This window comes from Gouania willdenowi, chromosome 7 (genome assembly GCF_900634775.1).
Source record: "Gouania willdenowi chromosome 7, fGouWil2.1, whole genome shotgun sequence".
In the NCBI taxonomy this organism is placed as follows: Eukaryota; Metazoa; Chordata; class Actinopteri; order Blenniiformes; family Gobiesocidae; genus Gouania; species Gouania willdenowi.
Window position 1 is genome coordinate 29,208,273 of NC_041050.1, and position 23,645 is coordinate 29,231,917.

General features: G+C 39.5%; 2 protein-coding genes across 3 annotated transcripts in view; one reads left to right on the plus strand and one right to left on the minus strand.

Moving 5' to 3' along the window:
- Positions 1 to 3,855: 3,855 nt before the first annotated feature.
- On the minus strand, positions 3,856 to 10,676 carry ankrd33aa (ankyrin repeat domain 33Aa). Its single transcript, XM_028452802.1, has 5 exons — positions 10,572 to 10,676; positions 6,977 to 7,298; positions 6,748 to 6,877; positions 6,507 to 6,647; positions 3,856 to 4,679 (listed from the first exon to the last, which is right to left on the minus strand). The coding sequence occupies exons 2-5, from the start codon at positions 7,235 to 7,237 to the stop codon at positions 3,856 to 3,858; spliced, it is 1,356 nt and encodes a 451-aa protein (XP_028308603.1). The 5' UTR covers positions 7,238 to 7,298; positions 10,572 to 10,676.
- Positions 10,677 to 16,237: 5,561 nt separating this feature from the next.
- Positions 16,238 to 23,645, plus strand: part of arhgef25a (Rho guanine nucleotide exchange factor (GEF) 25a) — a 76,073-nt gene continuing 68,665 nt past the window's right edge. For both annotated transcript variants that reach the window (XM_028452557.1, XM_028452558.1), the window contains exons 1-2: positions 16,238 to 17,113; positions 20,727 to 20,865. In XM_028452557.1, the coding sequence (XP_028308358.1) occupies positions 16,961 to 17,113; positions 20,727 to 20,865 (292 nt within the window). In that variant the 5' untranslated portion in view covers positions 16,238 to 16,960. The remainder of the gene's footprint in view (positions 17,114 to 20,726; positions 20,866 to 23,645) is intronic.

Here is a 23,645-nt window from a genome sequence, read left to right on the forward strand (position 1 = left end):
TCTGTCTATATAACTTGCTCCAACTTTAGTGAGAAGGGTGAGGGATGCTCATAACTTTGGCTGAATTTGAGAGAGTTTGAGTTAAACCATTCTTCACGCAAAGTCTTGTTCTGTATTTTGTTTTCATGTTTGTCAAAGCTGAAAATCCACTTTCACACAAGCATGTGGCGGCAAAGGACATCAAAGTCTTGATCGCGCGTTTGGCTAGCCGCTAATTCAAATCAATGTAGCTCTCGTTATAATTGCACTTTTTTGATGAGATTGTTTCTGTTTCACCACTAGAGGTCAGTCTTACAGAGTCCAGTGGCAATGCATGGAGGCTCTTGACTGCTGGTCTATTTATACTGTAATTTCCAATTTTTTTATTTTTTATTAATGTACCCCCTATGACAATCTGTGTACACCTTGGGGTACCCATACCAAACCTTTGTGAACCTAGGCTTTAGTTGGTGTACAACTTAAGATACATTGGATTCCAACGGGTGGCTCTGTAACACATGTGGGCACTCACTCACTCTCTGTTCACGGTCACCCTCACTGTACTTGAGGAGTGCAACGTTTCACCCTCTTTAATATCTCCATACGTCACTACATTGGCACAGCAGATTAAACGCCACTGCACAATATCAACATCATATTATACTTTCATCACAACCAAAATAGTTTCACTCTAATCCTTCATTTTAAAGATCCTATATCATGTTTTTTCAAGACTTTCCAAATTAAACTACTGCCAAATATGGTCAGTATTTTACATTTTGCAAAATAAAATACTATTTTATTCAGAAATATGACTTACTTTCATTCAACCCGGAAGTTGAAACGTACGGTTTCTCTGGAGCGCCGCCTCTCCCCATGTGAGTGCCTCCCATTTCATGACGTAGCCCTAGCGTCCCGGCAGCATGGGCAAAAAGCACGCCCACAAAACTTTGTAAATATATTTCTACAGATGGAGGATCGTAGTTATTTGGAGCCTTACATTACATAGTCCATTAAAAAAGATCTTCTTCTTCTTCTTCTGTGTATTTTTACGGCGCATGTCTTTAGATCCAAGAAAGTGGGCGTGTATGTTCACTGTGGAGGCGCAGCTTTGGCAGCAGGTACTTCCTGGAGGGGTCAGTTCAGACGTTGTGACGTCAGTTCGGAACAGACCGCTCGTTTTTCAGAAGAACGAGGAGAAGCAGCTCAGAGATCAGGATTATTGAGGTTTTCTCAGAGATGCAGGAAGCCCAATAATACTTTGGAGGTGTTTTTGATAAGGAATTAACATTGTCACAAGGTTAAAACCTCAAAAAAGTTGATTTGCATGATATAAGAACTTTAATGCCCCCCCTAATTCGCTCTCCCCTGTTTCTCCCCTCTCACTAGGGTGTAACACTGCCCTCTCTTTCATTCTGATAAAGTTTAGCTTATCCTTCCTTAACGATGGCTGGTGATGGTCACAACTAAGTGACATAGTAAATATATTATATATTTTTTTCAAGAATAAAAAATTATAGCACAAAATTAATGCGCTATAAGTGTTAACTTTTGACAATATATCAAGACAAAGGGGAAAAAATGATCAAAACCTGTGTGAACAAGGCCAGTTGTTGTGTGTGTGTGTGTTTCAAGTTTCCTGGAACTTGATTGAAGTCAAAGTTTTCTTTAAAAATTGAGCTTCTATATTTCTGATTCCTGGGGCTGCTACTTTCTGATTACCATGTTTTTTCAGATCTGTACATGAGATGTAGATAAAAGAATACCCTGGCATTGTGAAGTGAATCAACCAACTCTCTTTAATGTCAACAGGGCGAAGCATAATCACTATTTCACATTTCTCCAACGTGGCACTAACTAATGCTAATTTGCCTAAAATGATATATCTTGTAGCATCCACAGTAACAAGTTGATTATGTGGTATCTTAGGATGCATTGTGCCCTCCACAAATTAATTATTCTTGATTGTTGTGTAGTCCTGCACAGTGGATTAAAAGCTTATCGTCCACAGTTCAAAGGTCATCCCATGCCACAGCAGGGAGCGCATTATAGGCTTCCTTAAGTAGATCAAAGTAACTATAAACTGAAGGCGTAATCAAGGTTGGTTGCCAGATTTGAGGTTCGTCAGTCACGTGTAAACCAAGTAAGGTTGTTTATAGACACACATCTCTAGCACTGAAAAGCTGAACTTAAACATAAACAAACCTCGATATTTCTGCTTAAAAAATGAAAATAATCAATAATCCAGTGCATTTATTCCCACCTAACATCTAAAAAAAAATACCCAAGATGTCCAAAAAAACATTCCTTTTTCCCAAACATCTAAACATATAGTGTAAGTTATTCATCAACCCATCTAAATATACATTTTATGAGTATTTCGAACGTATATAGTGAATCAAAAAACCCAAAATTCAGATTCACATTTAAATATTTACAATGAAAGATGCAAACGAATGACATGGTTGTGAGTCGACAATCCTCTGTCTCCCTGAGTAACCTCAATGCTGCGTTCACACCGAATGCGTCTTCTGCGGCACCGTATGTGTCTGCCGCACAAAACGTTCCCCAGGTTTTGCAATATCAAAACATTTCCCTATTCGCTTCATATGCGCATTTGAAGCGAAGCACCGCCCACTAGTGACACATCAATCAGTTTCACTGCCTGCAGAAGCGAGGAGCTGCGCTCCTTTTTCTCCTCTCATGAACATAAACCACCAGTGAAAAAAGCCAGTGTGATTAGCGGCTAATGCTATCTTAGCTTTCAAAGATGAAAAGTACAGAGAACTTTTACCTGCTACTACCACCTCCTCGCTGATTCTCCTCCACGACAAATCCTTCCCGGTCTGGTCCCGGTTATAAAGGCCGTGTCATACAGCTCCAGGTGGTCACACAGCTTCTACTCCATGGTTGAATGGGTGAACAGACCGGTGTCCGTGTTGACGGCCTGACGTCATCGTCAATAAAGAATCTGATTGGCCTTCATCATGCGAAAAAGTCGCAGGAGTTCAATATTTTCAACTCTTGCAAATGTGCGAATATGAGAAAAAAATTGGGAGCGCGCTTGCACTGCCAACGCTCTTGACGCACGGATCGCACAGGCTTCTGAGCTGCGCCTATCCATTGACTTTCTATGTAATCTGGTCGCACAAATATTTTGTGACGCATCCGGTGTGAACACAGCATTATAGTCATTCACTACATTTTGTCTTTGATTACCATGAAAATCTGACGTCTTACACAGGTCTCTGTGTGAACAACAATGCATTTAACAGATTTGGACTGACTTCATAAAGCAGAGGCTGATTGAATGTTCTGTTTTTTAAACCAAATGCTGCAAAGTAATCAGTCACCCTTTTCGGCATTTTCCATTGTTTAGAGTTTTCTTAAGATGCATTTACTGTTTCTTTGTGTGGCCAAAAAAAAAAACATCACCTGATTATTAGCTGAAGACATTTGATCAAAGGAATGTGCATGTATTGGGTGTCATACTGTTACAGGCCATGATGACGTGCTATATACAGTATTAGCATATTACAGGCAGATTAAATCTACATAAAGAACATTGAATTTGGTTATTGCTTGCATTTGTGGTAGTCCACCCTGTCAGCATAGAAAGCAGCGGCGTCTTTCTAAAACTTTGACCTGTGGATCACAAATTCTTCTTTACAAAAATGCAGAAAAATCCACAAATGGCAGCAGGTAGAGACACCCTGTTTTCATGTTTATCCCAAGCCAAAGTTCAAATCAATCCAGTTTGCCTCCAAAAAGGTTATCCAGTACCTTTATCTGCTGATAAAATTCACATTACAGTCACTAAAATGTAATTGTTTGTCTTCATCCATGAATTAACGTCACAGTGAAAACAACAGTGGATCATTTTTGGCTTGAGTGTTTGGACCTATTATTTTCTTTCTCATCTTTTTCCTTTTCCTGCTGTTGTTTATTTTCTCTCTTTTTCATCTCTTTGGCCTCCTTGTATTTCCAAACAGGAGGCTCGAGGCGACCCTTTTGCCATCTCTTCCTCTTTCGTTCTTTCTTCGGAGTGGGCTCTCTAGATTTTGTCACCTCAATTTTTGGAACACAACCTGAGGGGAAGATGCTGTTTCGGCGAGCCATGCTGTGAGGTATGAAGCCTCTCATGCTGCCTGATGGCATGCTGTCTCTGTGCTGGGAGTTCTGGCAGCAGGAGGTCAGAGATACAGATGTGGATGAAACAGCTGTAGGGGAGGAGGGGGTGATGGAGCCATTTTTACTGTGGGACACAGTGCTTGTCTCCAAATCTTTGCTGTGCTTTGCCATCAGTTCAGGAACTGCAAGACGTCGCTTGCCGATTTCCGGAGGGCTGCTCGGGCAGAACGGACGGCAACCAGTAGTGACCAAAGGGCTGTGGAGACTAGTAGTTATACGCACCATGTGGTCGAAAACCCCATTGTCCTCAGGGTCGTGTGGGAAGCTAAAAGAAAGGTTGTCTTTGAAGCGCTGCCTCAGCTTCTGACTAGTTGTTTTGGCAGCAGTGGCCTTTGCTACCAGTGCCTTCAAGTCAGGCCACTCAGGGATGTAGTTTTCAGAGAACTGCAGAGCAACGGGTCGCGTCTGTAGGCGGCGGAGTCTGTTCAAAGTCTCAAACCTTCCTGTCTTCAGAACCCAGTCCTTTAGACCTTTCCCTTGGACGAAGTCCATTGCATTTATATCTGCACCTGCACATACAAAAGATGGATTACAAAGAAATAATTCATGTTTAATTGATACTGCTATTCTGCAACATTAAATGCATTTCCAAAATCTCTAACAACTAGACATGACGTTAAGATGGCAGGTACAGGAAAGGGAATCAAACCCTCATAACACAGTAACACAAATGATCAGTTTGGTTTGGGGAGTTAAAAAGAAGCTTCTGTCAGGTGGAGTTTCTTTTTTAATGTGTGAATGTTTGGACATAAGTTGTCTCAGGGTTAAAAGGAGTCAGTGTTTACAGGATTTAAGGTCAGCTTGAGCTTTCTCCTCACACATTTGTTTCGTCACTTTCGTGGTTGTATGGCTTGAGCCAACCGAATTTTCAAAATATAAGCCAAAGGAGGAAAATAAACTTTTTTTTATGACCTAGAACCAATTAAAGGGGAGATATTATGAAAAAAAAAAACTTTTGCAGTGTTTTTAAACACATATGAGGAAACTTGAGTGTCCACTGGCACACAACATGTGAAATAACCCCATCCAGTCCTTTGTTTGTGGTCTGTGTAAGTCTTACAACAGAGAGAAAAGTGGTCCATTTCAAATTTTCTCAGTTTGTGACGTCAAAAGTTGAATCGGGAAAGAAAATACCCTCCCCTCCGCTAGTCTTTGACGCAGAAAATGTCTCTCTGAAGTCTTGGTTGACATACTACATGGGGAGAGCCTTCTCGCTCAGGGTCAGACTCAGGTTCATATTAATACGGCTGCACCGCTGTGTTGTGTCCCGCTCTGAAAGAGCTGGTTCATACAGGATCATAAACCTCTCCTGTTGCTTGATTCATGTTATGTTTTGACCAAGCCCCAGCACAGATATGTCATTTAGAGCACAGGGAACAATGGGTATATGTCCCCTTTAAGTTAAGGTTATGATTATTGCAAAGGTTGAAGATTATTGTCTGTCTAAGCCCTTTATGTTGGACGCACTGGTTAAGGGATGAACCCTCCTGGAATTTTTAACAAGACACTAAGGTTAAGTTAAATAAAGATGCTTAGGTTTATTAAATGTGAGTGTTAATGTCAGGTTAATGACTTGAAAGAATAGTAGTTGAATTAGGGTAACACTTTACTTGAAGTTTTATACATAAGGCTGACATTACGCTAATTATGCTAATGACATGACACCTGTCAATAGCATGAATATGGAGTCATGAAGGCTGTCATTAAGTGTTGTTCGTTGCCCTAACCCTTAACCCTAACCTTAACCTTAACCCAACCTAACCCAACTAGATCCCTCCACCTAACCCGAAAAAATGCCAACATAGCTCCAAAGGTGTCATAATTTAGCGAACAACATTTAATTACAGCCTTCATGACACCTTATTCATGCTAATGACCAATAATGACAGTGTAATGTCAGCCTTATGTATGAAACTTCAAGTAAAATGTTACCTTTAGTTGTAGTAGTCTTGGGGTAAGGGGGTTTGTTGCACCAAATTATGTCACAAATAATCTGGTAAAATAAGACAAATCCATGTTATAACCATCTATTCTTTACAATGGAATTAAAATAAAAATACAAATTAGTCTGACATAATCTGTTTATAAGTAGAACTTTTATAGAGGCTATCCTATTTGTGTTCATGCATGTTAAACAGGATTTATCCCAGCAGCCCCGTGATGACCAGATTAGCTCACAGATCAGAGGTTGTGCTTCAATATGGACCTCAAATGGACGTACTAAACTTCAGTTATTGTACACAATTGTATCTGTTTTTCTCTCACACCATTTCAATCATCTTTACAAGGACTGTTATTGACTTTATCTGATAAGACTTTGAGTTGTCTCGACTTACCATGCATGAGCAGAGCGCACACACACTCTTCCCGGCCCTGAAGACCCGCCTTGATGAGCGCTGTGAATCCTCGGTGGTCCCTGGTCTCAATGTCCACTCCAGAATAGTAGTTAAGAATATAATTTAGGATGGTGTTAAAACCTTGGTTGAAAGAGAAATCATCTTGTTAATGTCCATGTCCATCATTTGCTTAGAATAACTGTCCTAACATAGTACAAAGTGAAAGTTCAGTTTGACACACCTGACTGAGCAGCTATCATTAAGGCAGTGTTTCCATCATTGTCCTGGTGGTTGATGTCTATGAATGGACACAGATGGAGGAGGGAAACAATGTCTACGAAACCTTTGCTCACAGCCAGCATCAGTCCATTCTGATGGGGAACAAGAAATGAACAAATCAAAGCTTGTTACCCCCCAAAACAATCGTATTATTTAAGAAGTTTCTCATAGAAAACTGGATCTCAACTCACCTTTCCATTAATATCCAGCTCCATGGCCTCCTCTTTAGTAACACCCCTTTCCAGGATGATGCGCAGTCCCTCGCTGTCATTCCTATCGCAGGCTTCATACAGCGTCTTCGGTGGTTCTGTGAATGTTTTCTCACTGTCATAGTCAGGAAAAACTGAGTCCTCAGAAAACAGGCTTCCTTCTTCCGAGCTGTCCAGGTGAATATCGTAGTCCTCCGATGGGCCACTGCACAGGTCGGTGTCTTCATCATTTAAAGAAGCCATTGGAAGCCCCCCTACTTGGGATCACACCTGGGTGTCAGAGCCTCTGCACAGCATTCACATCCTGAATCAATACAAACCACATGTTGATATAATGTTTGTATGGAACCATGTGTAAGAAAAGGTCACATGAGATGTTCATACATGTGTGCATGTATGTGTGTATGTAGGAAGGAGCACATAATAACAGCCATATTCATAAAGCAATAATTTGGGATGCTGTTGTGGTTACAGATGTTGGCATGACTGATATACAGTTTCTGTAGAGCTTTGGTTTCAGAGCAAATGCAGTGAAAGTTCAACCTTTGATTATTACAGTAGCAGGGGTGGAAAGTAACCAAATACATTTACTCTCGTTACTGTAATTGAGCAACATTTTTTTGTACTTCTATTTTTTGAGTACTTTTTTAAAATCTGTATTTTTACTTTTACTTAAAGGTCCCATGTCATGCTATTTTCCACCCATCGCCATTTGTTCTAAGAACCCCAAAAACACAGTATTTGAGGTTTATTTTCCCAAACTCGCCTGTTTTCCAGAGTTTTGGCCTCTGAAAAGACACTTTCTGAGCAACTCTACACAGACGGGGTGATTTGCGTCCCACTTCTGCATATTCATGAGTGGGCGTGTCCATAGACGGGGCACTGACTTCCTCCTCCCCGTACAGTGACGTAGGGCCAGAGGACGGCCCACCCTCCTCCCACCCACTCCGTAGCTGAGCTGAAATGCTCACATTCGTGGGCGTGTCTGTTTACATGTCAATCACTGCAGAGAGCTTCCAGCTCAGTGCCGCGTCAAATTCGTCATGAAAGTGGGAACGCGTCATCAAATTGGAGGTGTTTGGGCTCACCCTGCAGTAAGAAAGGAGCAAATCACCCTCTAACTAACGATTGAGGGAATCAATAAAAATAACACTTTGGGCATGAAGCCCAAATAATACTTTTATGATGTTTAAAGCACAAAAAAGTTGATTTATAAGTCAATTTTGTTTCAAGTAACAGTACTTCACGACATTGGAAATAGATTCTGTTGCAGAGTAAAATAAATGGAGGTGCGCACATTATCTCGCCTTTTTAAAAAAAAATATATATAAGTCCCAAACGTTGTTAATAAATGAGGCCCCTGAAGAATGGTTCAGTAACTTGAAAATGTCTTCACTGACACAATCACTATTACTTCTCATAATTTTATTAAGTATTTATTTTTTGAACGTTTTCTTTGATGTTTATGCACAATTTATGCATAATCAATGTAATCTGTTCATTAGACTGTTTATTTTAAATGCATAGATGCATACAGTTTTTGTCATTCCACCTAGAATATGGACGTATAAACTTTATAGACTTTATATAACATACCGTACTGTATTCATTTCTTGCTTTCAGAGATTGCTAAAGATAGGAATTGTTCTCTTACTGGAAAATGTTTTATTGGATGCTCTGACACATTGGAAGTATTGACACAAGCACTTACCTCATCGAATTGACATCCTTGACATTTATTTTATTTTATTTATCCAGGTTAGCCACACTATGTTTTGTTCTCATGCACATTATTTTGAAATGGTGTTCTTTAATAATAATAAAAATCAACCAAGTTTGATCTCTATACACATTTATGTACTTTTTTATTGCATGGGAGAGATCCCCCCCCCCCCCCCCCCAAAAAAAAAAAAAGATAACTAAGTAACTTTTCCTCTGAGTACATTTTAGGTGACTTTTATGTTTACTCGAGTAGATTTTAACACCAGTAACTTTACTTCTACTTAAGTTGATTTTTTTATGTACTCTTTCCACCCCTAGCATTGCAGGAATAATTAGCTTCTAGCTCGTCATTCTCTATGGTTGTCAGGGGAACACAAAATGATATCTAATGGTGCTAAAACTGGGACTTGAAAGGGATACCAACAGCATGTCTGATGTTTTTTTTCTTTGTGCACCTTCCCTTTTTTCTTTCTACGAACACGACACCGGCAGCTGGAAAAGTTACTGTTGTGACACGTTCTGCTCTTGAATTTGTGCGGTGGAAAAAGGGTGAGGGGCGTCACCTCCTCTAACCCTAACCCTAACCCTAACAGTGAAATAATGAGGATAAAGAGAGGAGGGGAAGAAGTAAATTTAAGGGTAAGAAAATAATTGAAAGCAAAGGAGGATAGAATAGGAGAGGAATTTGGAGAGGAAGGAGGAAAGAAGATAAGCAAAAGAAAAAAGGGGGAAAGAAGAAAGATAGGGGAGGAGTTTAAGGAAAGTCCAGAACTAGTAAAGACAGGGGAGTATAAATTGGACAGCACAAACAGTTAGATGCAAGCGAGGGAGAGGGAAGGTAAAGTAAAGGATGGGAAGAGAGAAGGGTGAAAAACAGAGAGGGGAAAGCCAGGGCGACAGAGTGTGGAAAGAAGGCCAAGGAGGCAGACCACACATCGTGGTCGACTGCGCTCGCCGGAGGCCATAAAGGGCCAAAAAACTGAGCAATATTCAACCATTAAAGCCTAGAATGGTCTAATTTTTTTTTTTATTACTTTGTGTTTGGGGGGACCGGATCTACCTCCTTAGGACGTGCAGGGCTTGACCCAAGGGGAGGCTTATTCTTTAAAACCTAACCCACCCTGTAACTGATTCCTCAGTTTTCTGACCAGATAGGTACCCTCCTGATGCTGTTCACTGCGTCACATTAGTTGCTTGATGATAAAACCCATTACATATCAGAGCATGTGCAGATATCTGAAAGTACAAAATATGTTCAATACATTGAGGAAAATCCAGCTAATGTATGCGAACGTCAGTATCGACTGACAGCAACCTGAAAAAAACATGAGAAATGTGAAGGGAGGTATCTTAGAAAACTGTATCTTTACACCATTTCTATAACTATATCTATAACTTGTTGTAAATTACATTTAAATGCCTAAACATTTAAAGTTTGTTATTGCTTTTGCTCATAGGAGGAAGATGGATCATATAGGTTGCCACTGGCAGATGTTTCTAGTTGTTGATTAAGGGTTTTCACCGACTGTGTGGGCCCCACATTATGAAGATATGGATATTTTTTTACCATTTGTAACTAGTTACTGTAGAAAGTGTGTCATGGAGAACAAAGGAAAACGAGGTGTTCTCTGTTCCTCATATGCACAAATAAACAAGTGTCTTCCTGTAACCTGCGGCTGGGGGTCCTCATATCCTGCTGTCGCTGAGTTGCATCTTCCAACCAGGACACACTTTTGCCTCTAAATTCTAAACATGCACATTATTGTTTGTCTTTTCATTGAGAAGTAAATTAGTATTAGCTATCAATGCAACACGTGGTGCTTAAAAAAAGACGTCACAATAGCCAAGAGCTTACCCTTGTCCCAGTCCTCTTCTGTTGAGGTTTGATTGATGTCAATCCATCCGGTTTGATCAAATATTCTTCCAGTTAGTGCTCAGTGGTAAGGGATGAAGTTTCCCTTCAATGTCACTCTAGACCTGACCCTCCCCCTCCCTCCATTTCTCCTACTATAGCCAGTATGTTTGCCTCATCAGCCTAAGTTAGGCAACATGCTCCCTCCCTCTCATCCTGATTACAGAAGATTTAGGGATTAAGGAAAGAAACAGACAGCAGTGAACCTTTTTGCTATACCTATTTTATTTGGTTTGCTGAATTATTTTCCTCTCTTGTTTTCCGCTGCAGTTCAATCAGAAACAACAGTTCCACAGGTTCTCCGTTTTTTTGTGACCGGAGACAGAGACCTGGGCCTCATTTCCTATGGAAATCCATTTGCTGGGACAACAAACTCACACTGTTGTTACTCTAGGCCCGGGGGCCAGTTATAATTCCTACGACACATGCACACAGAGGTGCTTCATAACAGAACTGTACACACAACAACTCAGAGATCAGACACAGATGATGTGACATTTAAACATGAATTATACAATTTCAATTAGTCATGAAAATGTCAAAACCTTTCCATTAATAGAGTTTTGTTTATATAGGACATGGTTTATTTTTCTGCACCAAGTTTGTTCCAGTTGTCCGTTCCAAACATAGCCACCGTGTTTTAAACATGTTTATTTATAGTACCAGTGACCCAATCTGTGCTACTCACTGAGAAGGTAAATAGATTAACCCTCATAAAGCAAGGCTATGACATTTTGTGCATTTAATTGTGACCTGTGTTATACAACTGGTGGTGTTTGTTATGGAGGATGCAGGCTGCCTCCTGTTGATCAAAATGGAAAGTGCACCACTTACTTAGGATTTTCATATAGCAGAATAACATTCTATTAAACGGATGAAAAATATTTGACAATTATCCTTGCATTTGGTTCCATCTAATGTCATAATTAGCTACATATAATATATATATTGTTATATATGTATAAATTAAATAAAACATGGGTTTTTGTGAAGTTTTTAGTAAATGTACAGTCCAAAGATCAGCCATAAGCAGCATTGCAATGTAAAGACATATCTTACCAAATAAAGCCACTTTTATAAAATTGATTATTGTCAGTAACGGTAGTTTGTCTTCATTAACATGTCAACAAACTCAAACATGTTTTAGATAGCATCTAGTTCAAGTTGACACACCTCGGAGGACCTAATCCTCCCTAAATCCTGTCAAATACGCAGTGCAGGCGATGTTTTATCAGGAGCCGACTCTTCAGCTGGAAATCATCAGATCAGACTCAAAGTATCCCAGTATTAGTCTCAGCCCATTGCTCAGCAAGGTTTAGAGCAAGTTTACTCCTCACAAGAATGGTGGTAAGTTATGAGACCTAAACAGAAATGAATCAAAACAGGTAATAATTCAAAGAAAAAGGAAGTGCGTTTGCCACAATAGGGCGGTGTGATCAGTGTGCAACTTGCAATGTTTTTCTATATTCCTTCAGATATGGCAGAATGGAGCCTTTACCAGTTGAGGGCACCAATGGACACACAGCAAATGTTGTGTTTACCCCTCCAAACAGAAAAAAAAAAATCCTGACAACTTTCCAGATCGATTTGTTTTGCTCTACTTCCTGTTGCTCAGTCTTCAAACTTTCCTTTTAAGGACTAAGGTTTTTTTTCCTCTTATTTTGCAAATTCTTCACAAAGCTACTCACTCATCACTGCCAAAGTCAGTCCAAACTCTCCCCAGACACCACAGTGCCCAGCAGAAGGCACGGGGACTTGGGAAGAGGCTCGGGAGGCCATGAACTAAATTTAGCCAGCTTAGTGATTGATTCTAAAGACAGACATGTGCTCAGCTATTGTTAGACTGTTGGCAGTGTCTCTAGGACTGGCCTTATGAGTGCTTTTCAAGCATCTGCGGTAATATTATCATTCATGAGACTAAATCCCTTCAATCTATCCTAAGCCCGTAACAATCAGTGAATGTGAGGAAACAGGAAGGGAGTGGAGCTGAACTCATGCAAAGCATCAAATGACCAAAAGAGTCTTTAATCCCTTTTCTACCACAAAACTATAATAAACCAATGTTTAAAAACCATCACTGTTGCATAATGCTGACCTATATGTGTGGAAGTATTGTCTAAGAGTTTTAAAGGGACCATTTCGGCATTTAAAGATATATGGTATGTAATATGACTTGATAAATGAAAAAAGTAAAAATGCTTTTAGTTTAGTTTAAACTAAAGAGGTGAACAGTGAATATTGGATACAAACCTAGTTGGATATTTCAATTTTTTTTGTTTGCATGTGTGAAAGCTGCCATAAAGTTATGAGAGTATTGTGTTAGAGTTTACAAAAGAACAAGTTGAACATCATTCAGAGAGTGTATTCACACTCATTCATTAGGCAGTAATTTGGAAAAAAAACATAAGAAAAGCTATAAAGTACTGATAAAGTCCTCGGCTCCATCAAGTTTTTATGGATCCTTGATGCATCTCTCGTGACAAGCATTTAAAATAAATGAATTAGAAAACAATCCTTTACAGTAAATAGACAGACAGAAGGACAGACACACACTCAAAGGGCATCTCGGGACCCCCGATGTTGACTCAGTGATGTCTCCCCCAACAGTGAGTTTTCAGCAATGTAGGGGGGCTTTTCTGTTGTTTTTTTTTTTTTTTTTTTAATCGCTACCGTCGTAATAATTGTTGCACACTTGGACACAAACGGGACTTCTAAGTGTTCGTGGGCTGTTTTAACTCTCTTTTTAATCTGCTTAAGCGATAAACACATACATCAGCTGCACCATCTATTTAATACAGACGATTTGCTCGGATGCTCCCGTCTTTACCTGAGGACCCCTGAAGTCACTTAGCTGCCCCCAATGCTGCCAGTGTCTATCCTTCACTTTGCAACCTGAATTACCGTCCAATATAAATAGTGTAACCTCACCTAGACTTAGTGTGTAACGGCACGTGGACCTGCTCCTCATGTTCATTCTACGCACGGATGTGAATACTGTTGGGCTGAAACGGGCCTGATATATGATAAAGAGACATCGGGTTCATTCAGGTCGGACAGGTTCGGGCCACGTTCTCTCGGGCGCGTGCATCCGTGTCTCCATGTGTGTGTCCGTCTTCTCGTTCGTGTGCATGTCCATAACAGTTTCAATATTACTCTGGGTCCCACGTAATACCTCATTTAAATTTGGAAAGCAGGTCTTTGAATCAAATGTTATTTGTTGTATCTACAGTGTGTGAGTGTTTATTAGTGGAGGACCTATTACCAAGCATGAGTAGCTACATGCATTATTACCTTCACCAATTCAACAAATAACTTTTGGCTCCAAAGTAATGCAATAATAATAAAAATACACAACTTTAGCTTTACTTCACTAAATTTGGCCCTCAAAGAGTTATACATTTAAAACTTTCTCAGACCCCCGACAACACTTGCGCCAGCGGCGCACGCACGCCATGCGATCCCCCTCGGCTGTGAAAAATCCTGGCATGTCCCATCATGGGGTCATTAACCATTAGGCTACCACGTTGCTTCTAACCTCGTAAAATATTTTGTTTGAATGAAAATGACCTTTGGTAGTAACCTTAAAATTAACTAAAATACAAAAATATAAATCCAAACATAAAATCTGATTTTTTTTGACAGATCATTCAAAAAAAATTCTAGTAACTGCTGAAATACAATCATTAGAGTGTAGGACATCATATGACCGAGAGCTGTAACTTTTAGAGTAAATGAACGGTGAGGTGATGCGTTTCGATTAGCACGAGAAAGACGTACAAATGGATCCTGAGGAGGTGAATGGATGACTGTCCTCTGGCACATGAATAAATGATGTTAAAAAAATGTATGAGTGACTCGTTCTAGAGCTGTGTGCTGTCACATATGTAGAGAACAGAGTTGTGTGTGTTACAACAGTGTTACGACATGCTGCGTGGCAGAAGTAAACCAGTACGCAGCGTGTAGTGTCAAACGAAGCTGCTTGTCATGTTTGTAGTTTATGCAGAGCGAGTGAGTAGTAAACAAAGTTATGACCTATTATGACCCGTCCACCAACCGAACCTTGGTCTCCCATATCTTGCTAATGTTTATTGTAGTTAAAACACCAAAAAAAGAAAACAAATGAATGAATGAATGGGTTGATGCATGAATAAATGGATAAGAATAGGAGCCACAGTTAAATTGACTTATGCAGCAACCCTTAACTTAGAGGTCCTAATGAAGAAAGCTCAACTCAGCTTTGACAGTTTATGACCAAAACAGGACCGTGTGAGGGCCTGAAGCTCGTCTCAGCCACTGGGATGTTTTCCAAAAAGTGTCTGAATTGACTAGACTAAAAAAAAAGACCTTCCAAAGTAACAGTCATGTCATTATCATGACAGCAACACAAGTATCGAGGCAGGAGAAACATTATTGAGTCATTTATAACCTTATTTATAAGCTAAAACTCTCCTTAAAGACTAAAAAATGTATGATGTTAAATTAAAATATGTGCCTGGGTACAGCATGGGAACTCAGCCATACACTGGCAACCTGTCCATTATGTATCTTGCCTTACTTCTGCAAAATAAATAAATAAATAAAAAATAAAATAAAACAGACCTCACACAATCTTGATCGTAACCAATGAATATAGATGGAAGTCCATCCATCCATTTTTGGACTCATTTGCTAAGTTTTACAAAGTGAAAATAAAAAACTGAGCAAAGAGCACATTTTAAAATTTGGGATAATCTTTCAGCTAAAGTTCTATAAATGTGATTAATCACACATGCTCATGTTGGAAATATGTTCATTATCATTGAGAATCAGGACTTTTTATCTATGAAAAACGCTATTATACAATAAATTCTAGAAGGAATTATCAGGGCACACATTGACATTTCATTCTTTTGATCCATATATAAAATGATATAGAAGAATGTTTCTCAAATGGGGGTACGTGTACCCCTAGGGGTATGCGATGGCACTACAAGGGGTACCTGCAGAGAGAGAGAGAGAGAGAGAGAGAGAGAGAGAGATATTGGAAAATTAACAAATGAAAGCATTAAAATATATGGGTTTTTTATGTTTATTTTTTAGTTTAAAATGATAATCATAATAATGATGATGAAATGATCTCGATTAGAACATGAACTGAAAATACAAGACTCAGTCTTGGTCACACACTAGACGGGAGTGACTGGAAATGATAAAAACTTTAGAAATAAAGTTTCATCCCACTTATTTACAAAATTTGATTTTTCTTTATAATAAGTGTTATCACTCAATAATTCCATCATTGTGTTCTACAGTTGTTTTTTCATAGTATTCTGAGCAAATGTTCTGGTCGGACAAAGGGGGTACTTGGATTAATGAATTAGAGAAAGGGGGTACTAGAGCCAAACAAGTTTGAGAATCACTGATATAGAATCCAGTGATACACACATATTAAACAAAGTGTCTAAAAAAATAGTGGTTTATGTCACGTATTGCTCACATTTTGATAATTGTCTTATTGGAATTGTAGCAACTTGTGTACAACTTGTGACAGCCTCCTAAATAGTTAAGCTTCACGGGCCATGTGTTCATACCTTATTTGGGACTACCCCTCTAGCTGAGAGTTCACATGATCCATGTGTCACTCTCTCAGACTTGGCTAAGGAAGTAGAGAAAGTGTGGGGTGCTACATTAGGAGGAGAGCAGAAAGATCCAGCAAAAGTTCAAAACACGTTGGAGCTGGAGGCAAATCCAGTAAAGACAGAGTAAGAACAAAAAAAAAAAAAAAAAAAAATGGGGGAGAAAGATGGCTGGAGGTGAGGTTTTTGGGGAGTGGGTGGTGATCCTCTGGAGCCAATGAAGAACAAGAAAGGAGGATTCCAAGGAGGGTGATCTGCTCAGTCACCGCTCTCTGTTTCAGAAAAGACAGAGAAGAGCTTCCTGGCTGATGAGAAGAAGAAGTAAGAGGTGCAGAGCTGCCAAAAACTTTGAAGGAGGCCAAAGAGAATCTCCCACTTCTGCAAACAGATAAAGCTTCTTCTGGGAGTGTGGGCTCGTGTTTGAGTAGAGAAAGACAGAGACACACTTGCAGTTCACCTGCTGTTTGTGGAGCACGCTCCGTGGCTCCAGTCTGACTCCAGTCTGACTTCAGTCTGACAGCACATTTCCAGGTCCTGACTGTCACAAACCCTCCTCTTCCTGGATCAATTAGTCTCGTGCATGAGGTTTCCTGTGGTTGAAAGCAGATCGAGGTGGACTCGGCTCCCAACTGCAACGCAGCATGCTGTGAAGGAGCAGTGCACTGGAGCACACAAAAGACAGGGAGAAAAGTAAATTCTGACATACTTTGACAACCCATGTTTAAATCAACAGAAGAAAGGCTGAGTTCAAAGTTGGGTTTAGTGGAGGAGAGAATGAAGGCGCTACCAAAGAGTCAAGGACGAACTGACCAGATGTTGGGAGCCATGGCTGACATGCTTACCTCTGTGGCTATGCCTAGTCAGCAGTGGGTGAGTTGTAACTCTTATTCCGCCTACAGTTTTGAGTCTGTTTGTGTATTTTAATTTACGTTGAATGATGACATTTAGAAATACAAGACAGAAAAGCAATTTACACAATCCATGTACTGCCTGTTTTTCGGTTATTCTGTATAAACCAAATTAAAATAGCAAATAAACAGTGTAATTACTTTGTTTTACTGACTTAAGACCAAAACAGAAATACAGAAAAATAAAAAAACCAGACATGCAGCATTTTTCTGTTTCAAAATTAAATCTGTTTGTGTGATATTTGGATATTTACGGGAAAAACTGTGGACGACAGCTTTATGTTTTAAGCATGTTCATGGCTTGTAGATGGCGAGATTTAAGTTTCCTTTGTAAGTGTTGCTTAAATTCATTTAAATTGCCCATGAACTTGAAAATGGTCAACGCAGAGCAGTAACTTTAGGTCTCTGGTTGGTGCTTCGGAGGAAGCTTGAATTATTCAAAGGTGCGGGTTAACGAGAGGTGGCGATTCAAATATTAGAACAGTGTCATGCAAATGTGACCTCTCCTTAAAGGCATGCACTTTTTGTTATGTTTTCCTACCTTTCCCACACTTCAGGTTTAACTTGTTCAACTTATTTTCACACAAATATCCTCCAAATCCAAAACTATTTTTTTTTTGAAAAAACTGACATGTTTCTATTCATGGCTAATTCCCATGGTTTTGAAATTCGCAAAAAGGTTTCCGGTTAAAGTCATTTAATGCTGTTCAACCCAGTGAAAGTCACACAATATCATCGAGGTGTCTGAATGATTCAAATACATAAAAAAGAGGCCAGAATCGGCAAAAAAACAACAACAAAAAAAAAAAACACATAGATACTGACACCAAAAAAAAAAAACATCAAAGAAAAAGAAAAGCAATAAAAGAATATAATAATTAACGACATATTCAACAACGGAATTCAAATTCAATAAATTGTTCTCCTTAAAGAACATCAGCCATCTGGAAACATTCATTTTGCCGTTTTATGTTCATCATGATGTTATTTGAAGTGGTGAGAAATATGTGGAACAAATCAATCACTCAGAGTTGTGTGGAGGATTTGTTTTGATTAACTAAGAAAAAAAAAGGGCAATTTCAAATAAGTAGAGCTGTGATAAGGATCCAATGTTTACATTCAAACGATTCCACATCCATGCAAGCTTTGAACTGATGCCTTTTTGTGTAAAGGCTGAGTAAAGGCTGAAAGATTAATAAAAAATAAAATAAAAAACTGTTTCAACTCATGTCGAATGTCATAGTTGATATATTAATGACCTTTTTAGCATGAACTGTTGTACTAGAGATGAAAGGTAATTGAAGTGGAAAACTGTATTTATTTTTCAATACATTAAATCACAACAGCTAATAACCACAATAATGGAATAAGTGTTAGTATTAGAAGATTGTCCATGCCATGAGAAAGTACAGCAATTATTTTTTTCCCTTATTTTTTCCCCAACAATGTTGTAAATGCAATACTTAGATCAGACCAGAGTCTGAACAAATCCTAAAATCTACCGGTAAGCAATACCGTAATTAAGACGTTCAAACAGAGAAAAGTACAGTTTTTAATGACCTACTCAGTGACTGCACTAATATTCCACAACAAATACACAGAACAATCAAATACAAAGGGCCAGATCCACAAAGAGTGCATCCCAACATCAATACGACTCTTTAATAGCACTTTGTGACGTCCATCATGTCTGCTCTTTATTAATGACAATCACTGTATAATGTATATAGATACAGTATATAAACTCTTACTAGACCACCAGCTAATGCAGTCCCTTTAAGTGTCCCTAAAAATCAGGCATGGTGTTGAGCTTTTGCAGGACAGCACACTGCGCACCATGAGCTGTTCGCGATCTGAGATGTAAGACACAATCCTAGTGTTCACCTGCATAAACAGGTTTATACCAAGTCAGAAAGATGCGCGCAGAGAAAAAACAGCGTTACGCACTGAGTGTGCCCAACTCAAGTGCACAGTGCACACAGCTGATGTTAAGATCACAGAGGGGGTTGTAGATGAAGCCTATAGTATTTTTGTGGAGAGGTTTGGTTCACTGTACATCATACATTGCCTCATGCGACAAACAACAAAAGGAAGAACTTTGCGAAATGTCCCTGGTTAAATAAAAGCTTACTAAATGTATGCAAAAAGAAAAATTAATATACTGCGGCGTAGATGGTAATGACAATGGTGGAGTAGCAAGATCACAGAATACCAATTAATGTGCATATTTGTGACTAGTGACTATCGGTAAGGAGTGGCATTGGTAACTGTCTTAATGCTTCTTATAATGCATTTCAGAAGCAAGACCACAGGTATTAAAAAACAAGATAATTGATATAGTTGTGCAGTTTTTTTTCTGTTCAGTTTATGATCAAATATGATATATGATCTGTAAATTTCACCAGTCCGGACTTTGTAGCTACAGGTTCTTTCCTCATCAATGCTGTTAAGTGTAAGTGCTAATCGTATGGTTGAGAATGTATTTGCAATATGGTAAAAGATAATTCATAAACAGGTACAGGCACCTAGCGTTGTGTGTGTCCTCCTATTACTGCGTAAACAGGCACATGATGCAGAGACTGTGCATGCTCCTGGTTATGGATATTTTTATGTTGCTTGATCATAGAAGGTGATCACAAGTGTACAGTTTTTTTTCTTTCATCAATATTTTGTAAATGGGAAACTGAGGATGAAATTCTGTCTGATGTCTATTTAATGTCAAACTGAAAGAGGATTAGTAATAGTAATCCATATGTAAATGTTGTTGTTCTTGATGCTGTTTTGAAGCTTTTCGTCAGAATCGAACAGAGGTGGTAGAGGAGCCAATATATTTATTCAGATAGGAGTAACGTTGCTTTGAAGTCATTTTACTCGAGTGGAAGTGGAAGTTGGTGACCTGGACAGCTACTCGAGTAGAAGTGAAAAAAGGAGTACTTGAAGAAAACGTTACTTGAGTAACTGTTAGAGCGGAAAAGTCTGATTATATTCAATGACGCCATAAATTGTGTGAAACAAAACATAAAATTCAATTACTTCAATAACTGGATAATGTGAAGTTAAAAATGTAAACTCCTAAAAAAAATAAAACTAAACTAAACTAAACTAAACTGAACTTCTCATGTGATCAGAAGGTTGTTGTCTCATCATGGGCAGTTCATCAATCTATACATCTGAAAATACTATCTAAACTTGTACAAGAGAGAGAGAAACTTGTATTTAATGAGCGGACCCTCCAGATAGCCATGTTTCCAAAACCCTGAATAGAATAGACGGATGAATGGAGAAGATAGATGGATGGATCATGGATAGGTAGATAATAACCCTAACTCAGTGTCTCCAGAGAAGATTTTCTGCAGTCTGAGAATGAGTGGAGACAAACTCCAGATTTATTTTCCATCACATTCTTGTTTGGTGTGTAATGGAGAGAAGAATGAATAAGATGCAGGGAAGTGTGGAAAAAAAAGTCAGCCACTGGTATAATGTTTGTGGTTACCATAAGTGCTCAGTGAAATCCTACCATCTCTTCCTTCTTGAGTGTGGGGCTTCACTGCTGACAATGGCATCTCTGTGTGTAGCCTGCAGAAGGGGGTGAGGCGGACCTCCCATCATGCGAGGAGGAAAAGAGGCCGGTCCAGGGCCAGTGGGAGCCAGAGGGGCTGGACTGGGAGCAGTCGTCCATGACAACAGAAAACCCAGAGACAAGAGAAAGAACAGGTAACACCTGAAGGAGTGTGACAGGACGCTTTGTGATCCCTGACGTGCAGGGTTATCTAAATACTGGTCACCTCGCCCAACCGGTCAGGGCCTCACAGAAAAACAAACGCCCAGTTCAGCTTTGATTCTTTGTATGAAATGTTTCAGGTTTCTGTTTGGAAAAGTTGTAAATGTCTAAACCAGCCACCTCAACCGCTCTGTGACAACCCGCGTTGGAGTGCAGCGTGTATTCTGTTGTTTGAACCTGTTTGACAGTAAACAACACTTTAAGTCCTAATGCGTGACATGAGCTAGTTTGTTTTTAGCTCTCGCACGTTAGCCATATGTGTACAAGCCAAGGCACCATCTGTCAAAACTGGAGAAGGTCATTAGGCAGTAATAACTTAAGGGGAGATATCACACTGCAGTCACCTGTGTGTTAGTGGTTTGCTACCATTAGACTCTACCCTCTGTATGCTTTATTCAAAGGGAAAACAATAAATTGCTTTTCAGTAATGTACCGTACACAAATATGTGAGAGGGAGAGGTGTTATGTGCATGCAATACTTTCCAGATGGGGTATGAAAACTCTGTCTTTGGTTCCCTTCTGCCCCATCACTGTTGGTTGAACTGTTAATGTGCATGTGCTGCCATTTTCCTTCAATTCAATGGAACAAAAGAAGCTTTGTAGCCAGGTCTGGGTTTGCGATTGAGTGTGTGTGTGTGTGTGTGTGTGTGTGTGTGTGTGTGTGTGTGTGTGTGTGTGTATTGGAAGTTTGGTTGTATCTACCATGTGGCTGTGTCACTGGTATAGCATACGGAGTGGGTGCGAATAAGGCCACAGGAAGTTGTCAGCTATGCTACCCAGACTGCGCATTTGAAATGAATGCAGATGACGAGTGTATTTAAGTTCAAAGCATAGTGCTCTAATGAACAAGATGAATGCTATGTATTATTCAGTGCTTTGAAGAATGATGATGATGACCAAAGTGGAGAATGCTTATCACTGTCCTGGACAAGTCTTTTTGCTCGATTGTTTTTGTATAGTCGAGGTTCCTCTGGATGGGAAATTAGATAGAAAATCAATGAAACACAAGGCATAAAGGCTTTTCATCCACAACAACAAAGTACAAGGTACTCAGTAATAGGCTGACCTAGAGACATATCTGAAGCTGATTTATTGTGCGATTATTGAATAAATACAAAAAATTTCTTGAAAATAGATTCATAATAATCTGGCCTTTGGCAGTGAAAGAACTATTTTTGGTTTTTGAAGATGCTATAACAGTCATTGTATGCCAGCATAAACGATTTCATGATCAGGTAAAAGCATATTATCCAGGGAAAAACCCCCAAGGAAGCTGGTGGAACAGGCAAATCCCAAACATAAAGGGTCTCTTGTGCAGCTTGTGTTGCTTAATGTGTGCTATTTAGGTCTGGTATTCACTAATTAAGTGCTCGATTAAAGGTTTTAAGTGACGGTGGCACAATCTCACCATCATGCTCTTATCACAGATTACTACACCTACTACAATAAGACATTTTCCACATTTGCCAAATCATTGTGTGTTACAAGGGAGTTTGGAATTTGGCCGGCATAGTTAAAGGTCCAGTATAATGCTATTTTTCACCGAAGAACCACAGCAACATAGTATTTTAGGTATATTTTCCCAAACGCGCCTGTTTTTCCTGAGTTTTAGCCCTCTGAAAAGTCACTTTCAGAGCGCTCCTAAAAACAGGCTGTTTTTTGGGCCTTCATGCATATGCACGAGTAGCTGCTTCAGCGTGTGTTTATCTCAGCAACAGCAGCAGTAAATCAATAAAAGTCTTCCTTCTCCTTCTCACCTCTTCTGACCACAGAAATAGTCTATTTAAGACGATAGTCCATTGTTTTGTCCGACCGCTGCAACACATTGGGTCACAAACACGTCAGATCATCCCATAAAGGTGATGCGAGGCAGTATAACGGCTACTAAAAGTGGAAGTGATTGTGACCGTTCGCTCTGCGACGCAGGGAATTAAACTCTCAACTATCAGCTGAGTCAGCAGTTATAAACACTCACATGAGCTGCCACGTCACTTTCGTGTCATCCTCACCACTTCTGACCACAGGAATAGTCTATTTCAGACGATAGTCCATTGTTTTGTCCAATCGCTGTATCGCATTGCGTCACAAACACATCAGATCATCTCATAAAGGCGATACAAGGTGGTATAACGGCTACTAAAAGTGAAACTGATTGTGAGCGCTCTTTGGTTTATCTATGTAGTGGATTATCTATAAACTGAGCGTAAAGATATTAACTGTTTTATAAACTGTAATATCAACCTGCCTTTGCTATGTTTGTTTTACTCCTGAGGTAGTTTGAAAGGGGGGGGGCGCTCACCTTTTTATAGGGTAGGAAGAGCGAGGATTGTCAGGAGTTTCCCCATTATGACGTATTATTGGGGGAAAATCCAACTCGCCCGTTTGGAGCTGATTTTTTACGAAATGTGGAATAACAAGGGAAACTGAATTCTTTTCCAACTTTGGCCCTCTGAATGAAGCTAAAGAAAAGTATATCACTGTATCAAAACCATTATAAAGTGATTTTTTTCACAACACTGCCCCTTTAAAGCACTTGCTTTTAGATCGGAATAAGGTGGATCTAATCCTGGCAGCAACATTTCTACCAGCTTTATGTTAGATACAAGGCTATCAACTTTCTCCAAGATGTTCTCTGCAGCCAATAAGAGGTTCACTGAGAAGCAGGAATTGTTGTTGGCATATGAAACATGATTTTGTTTTAACATTAAAGGTT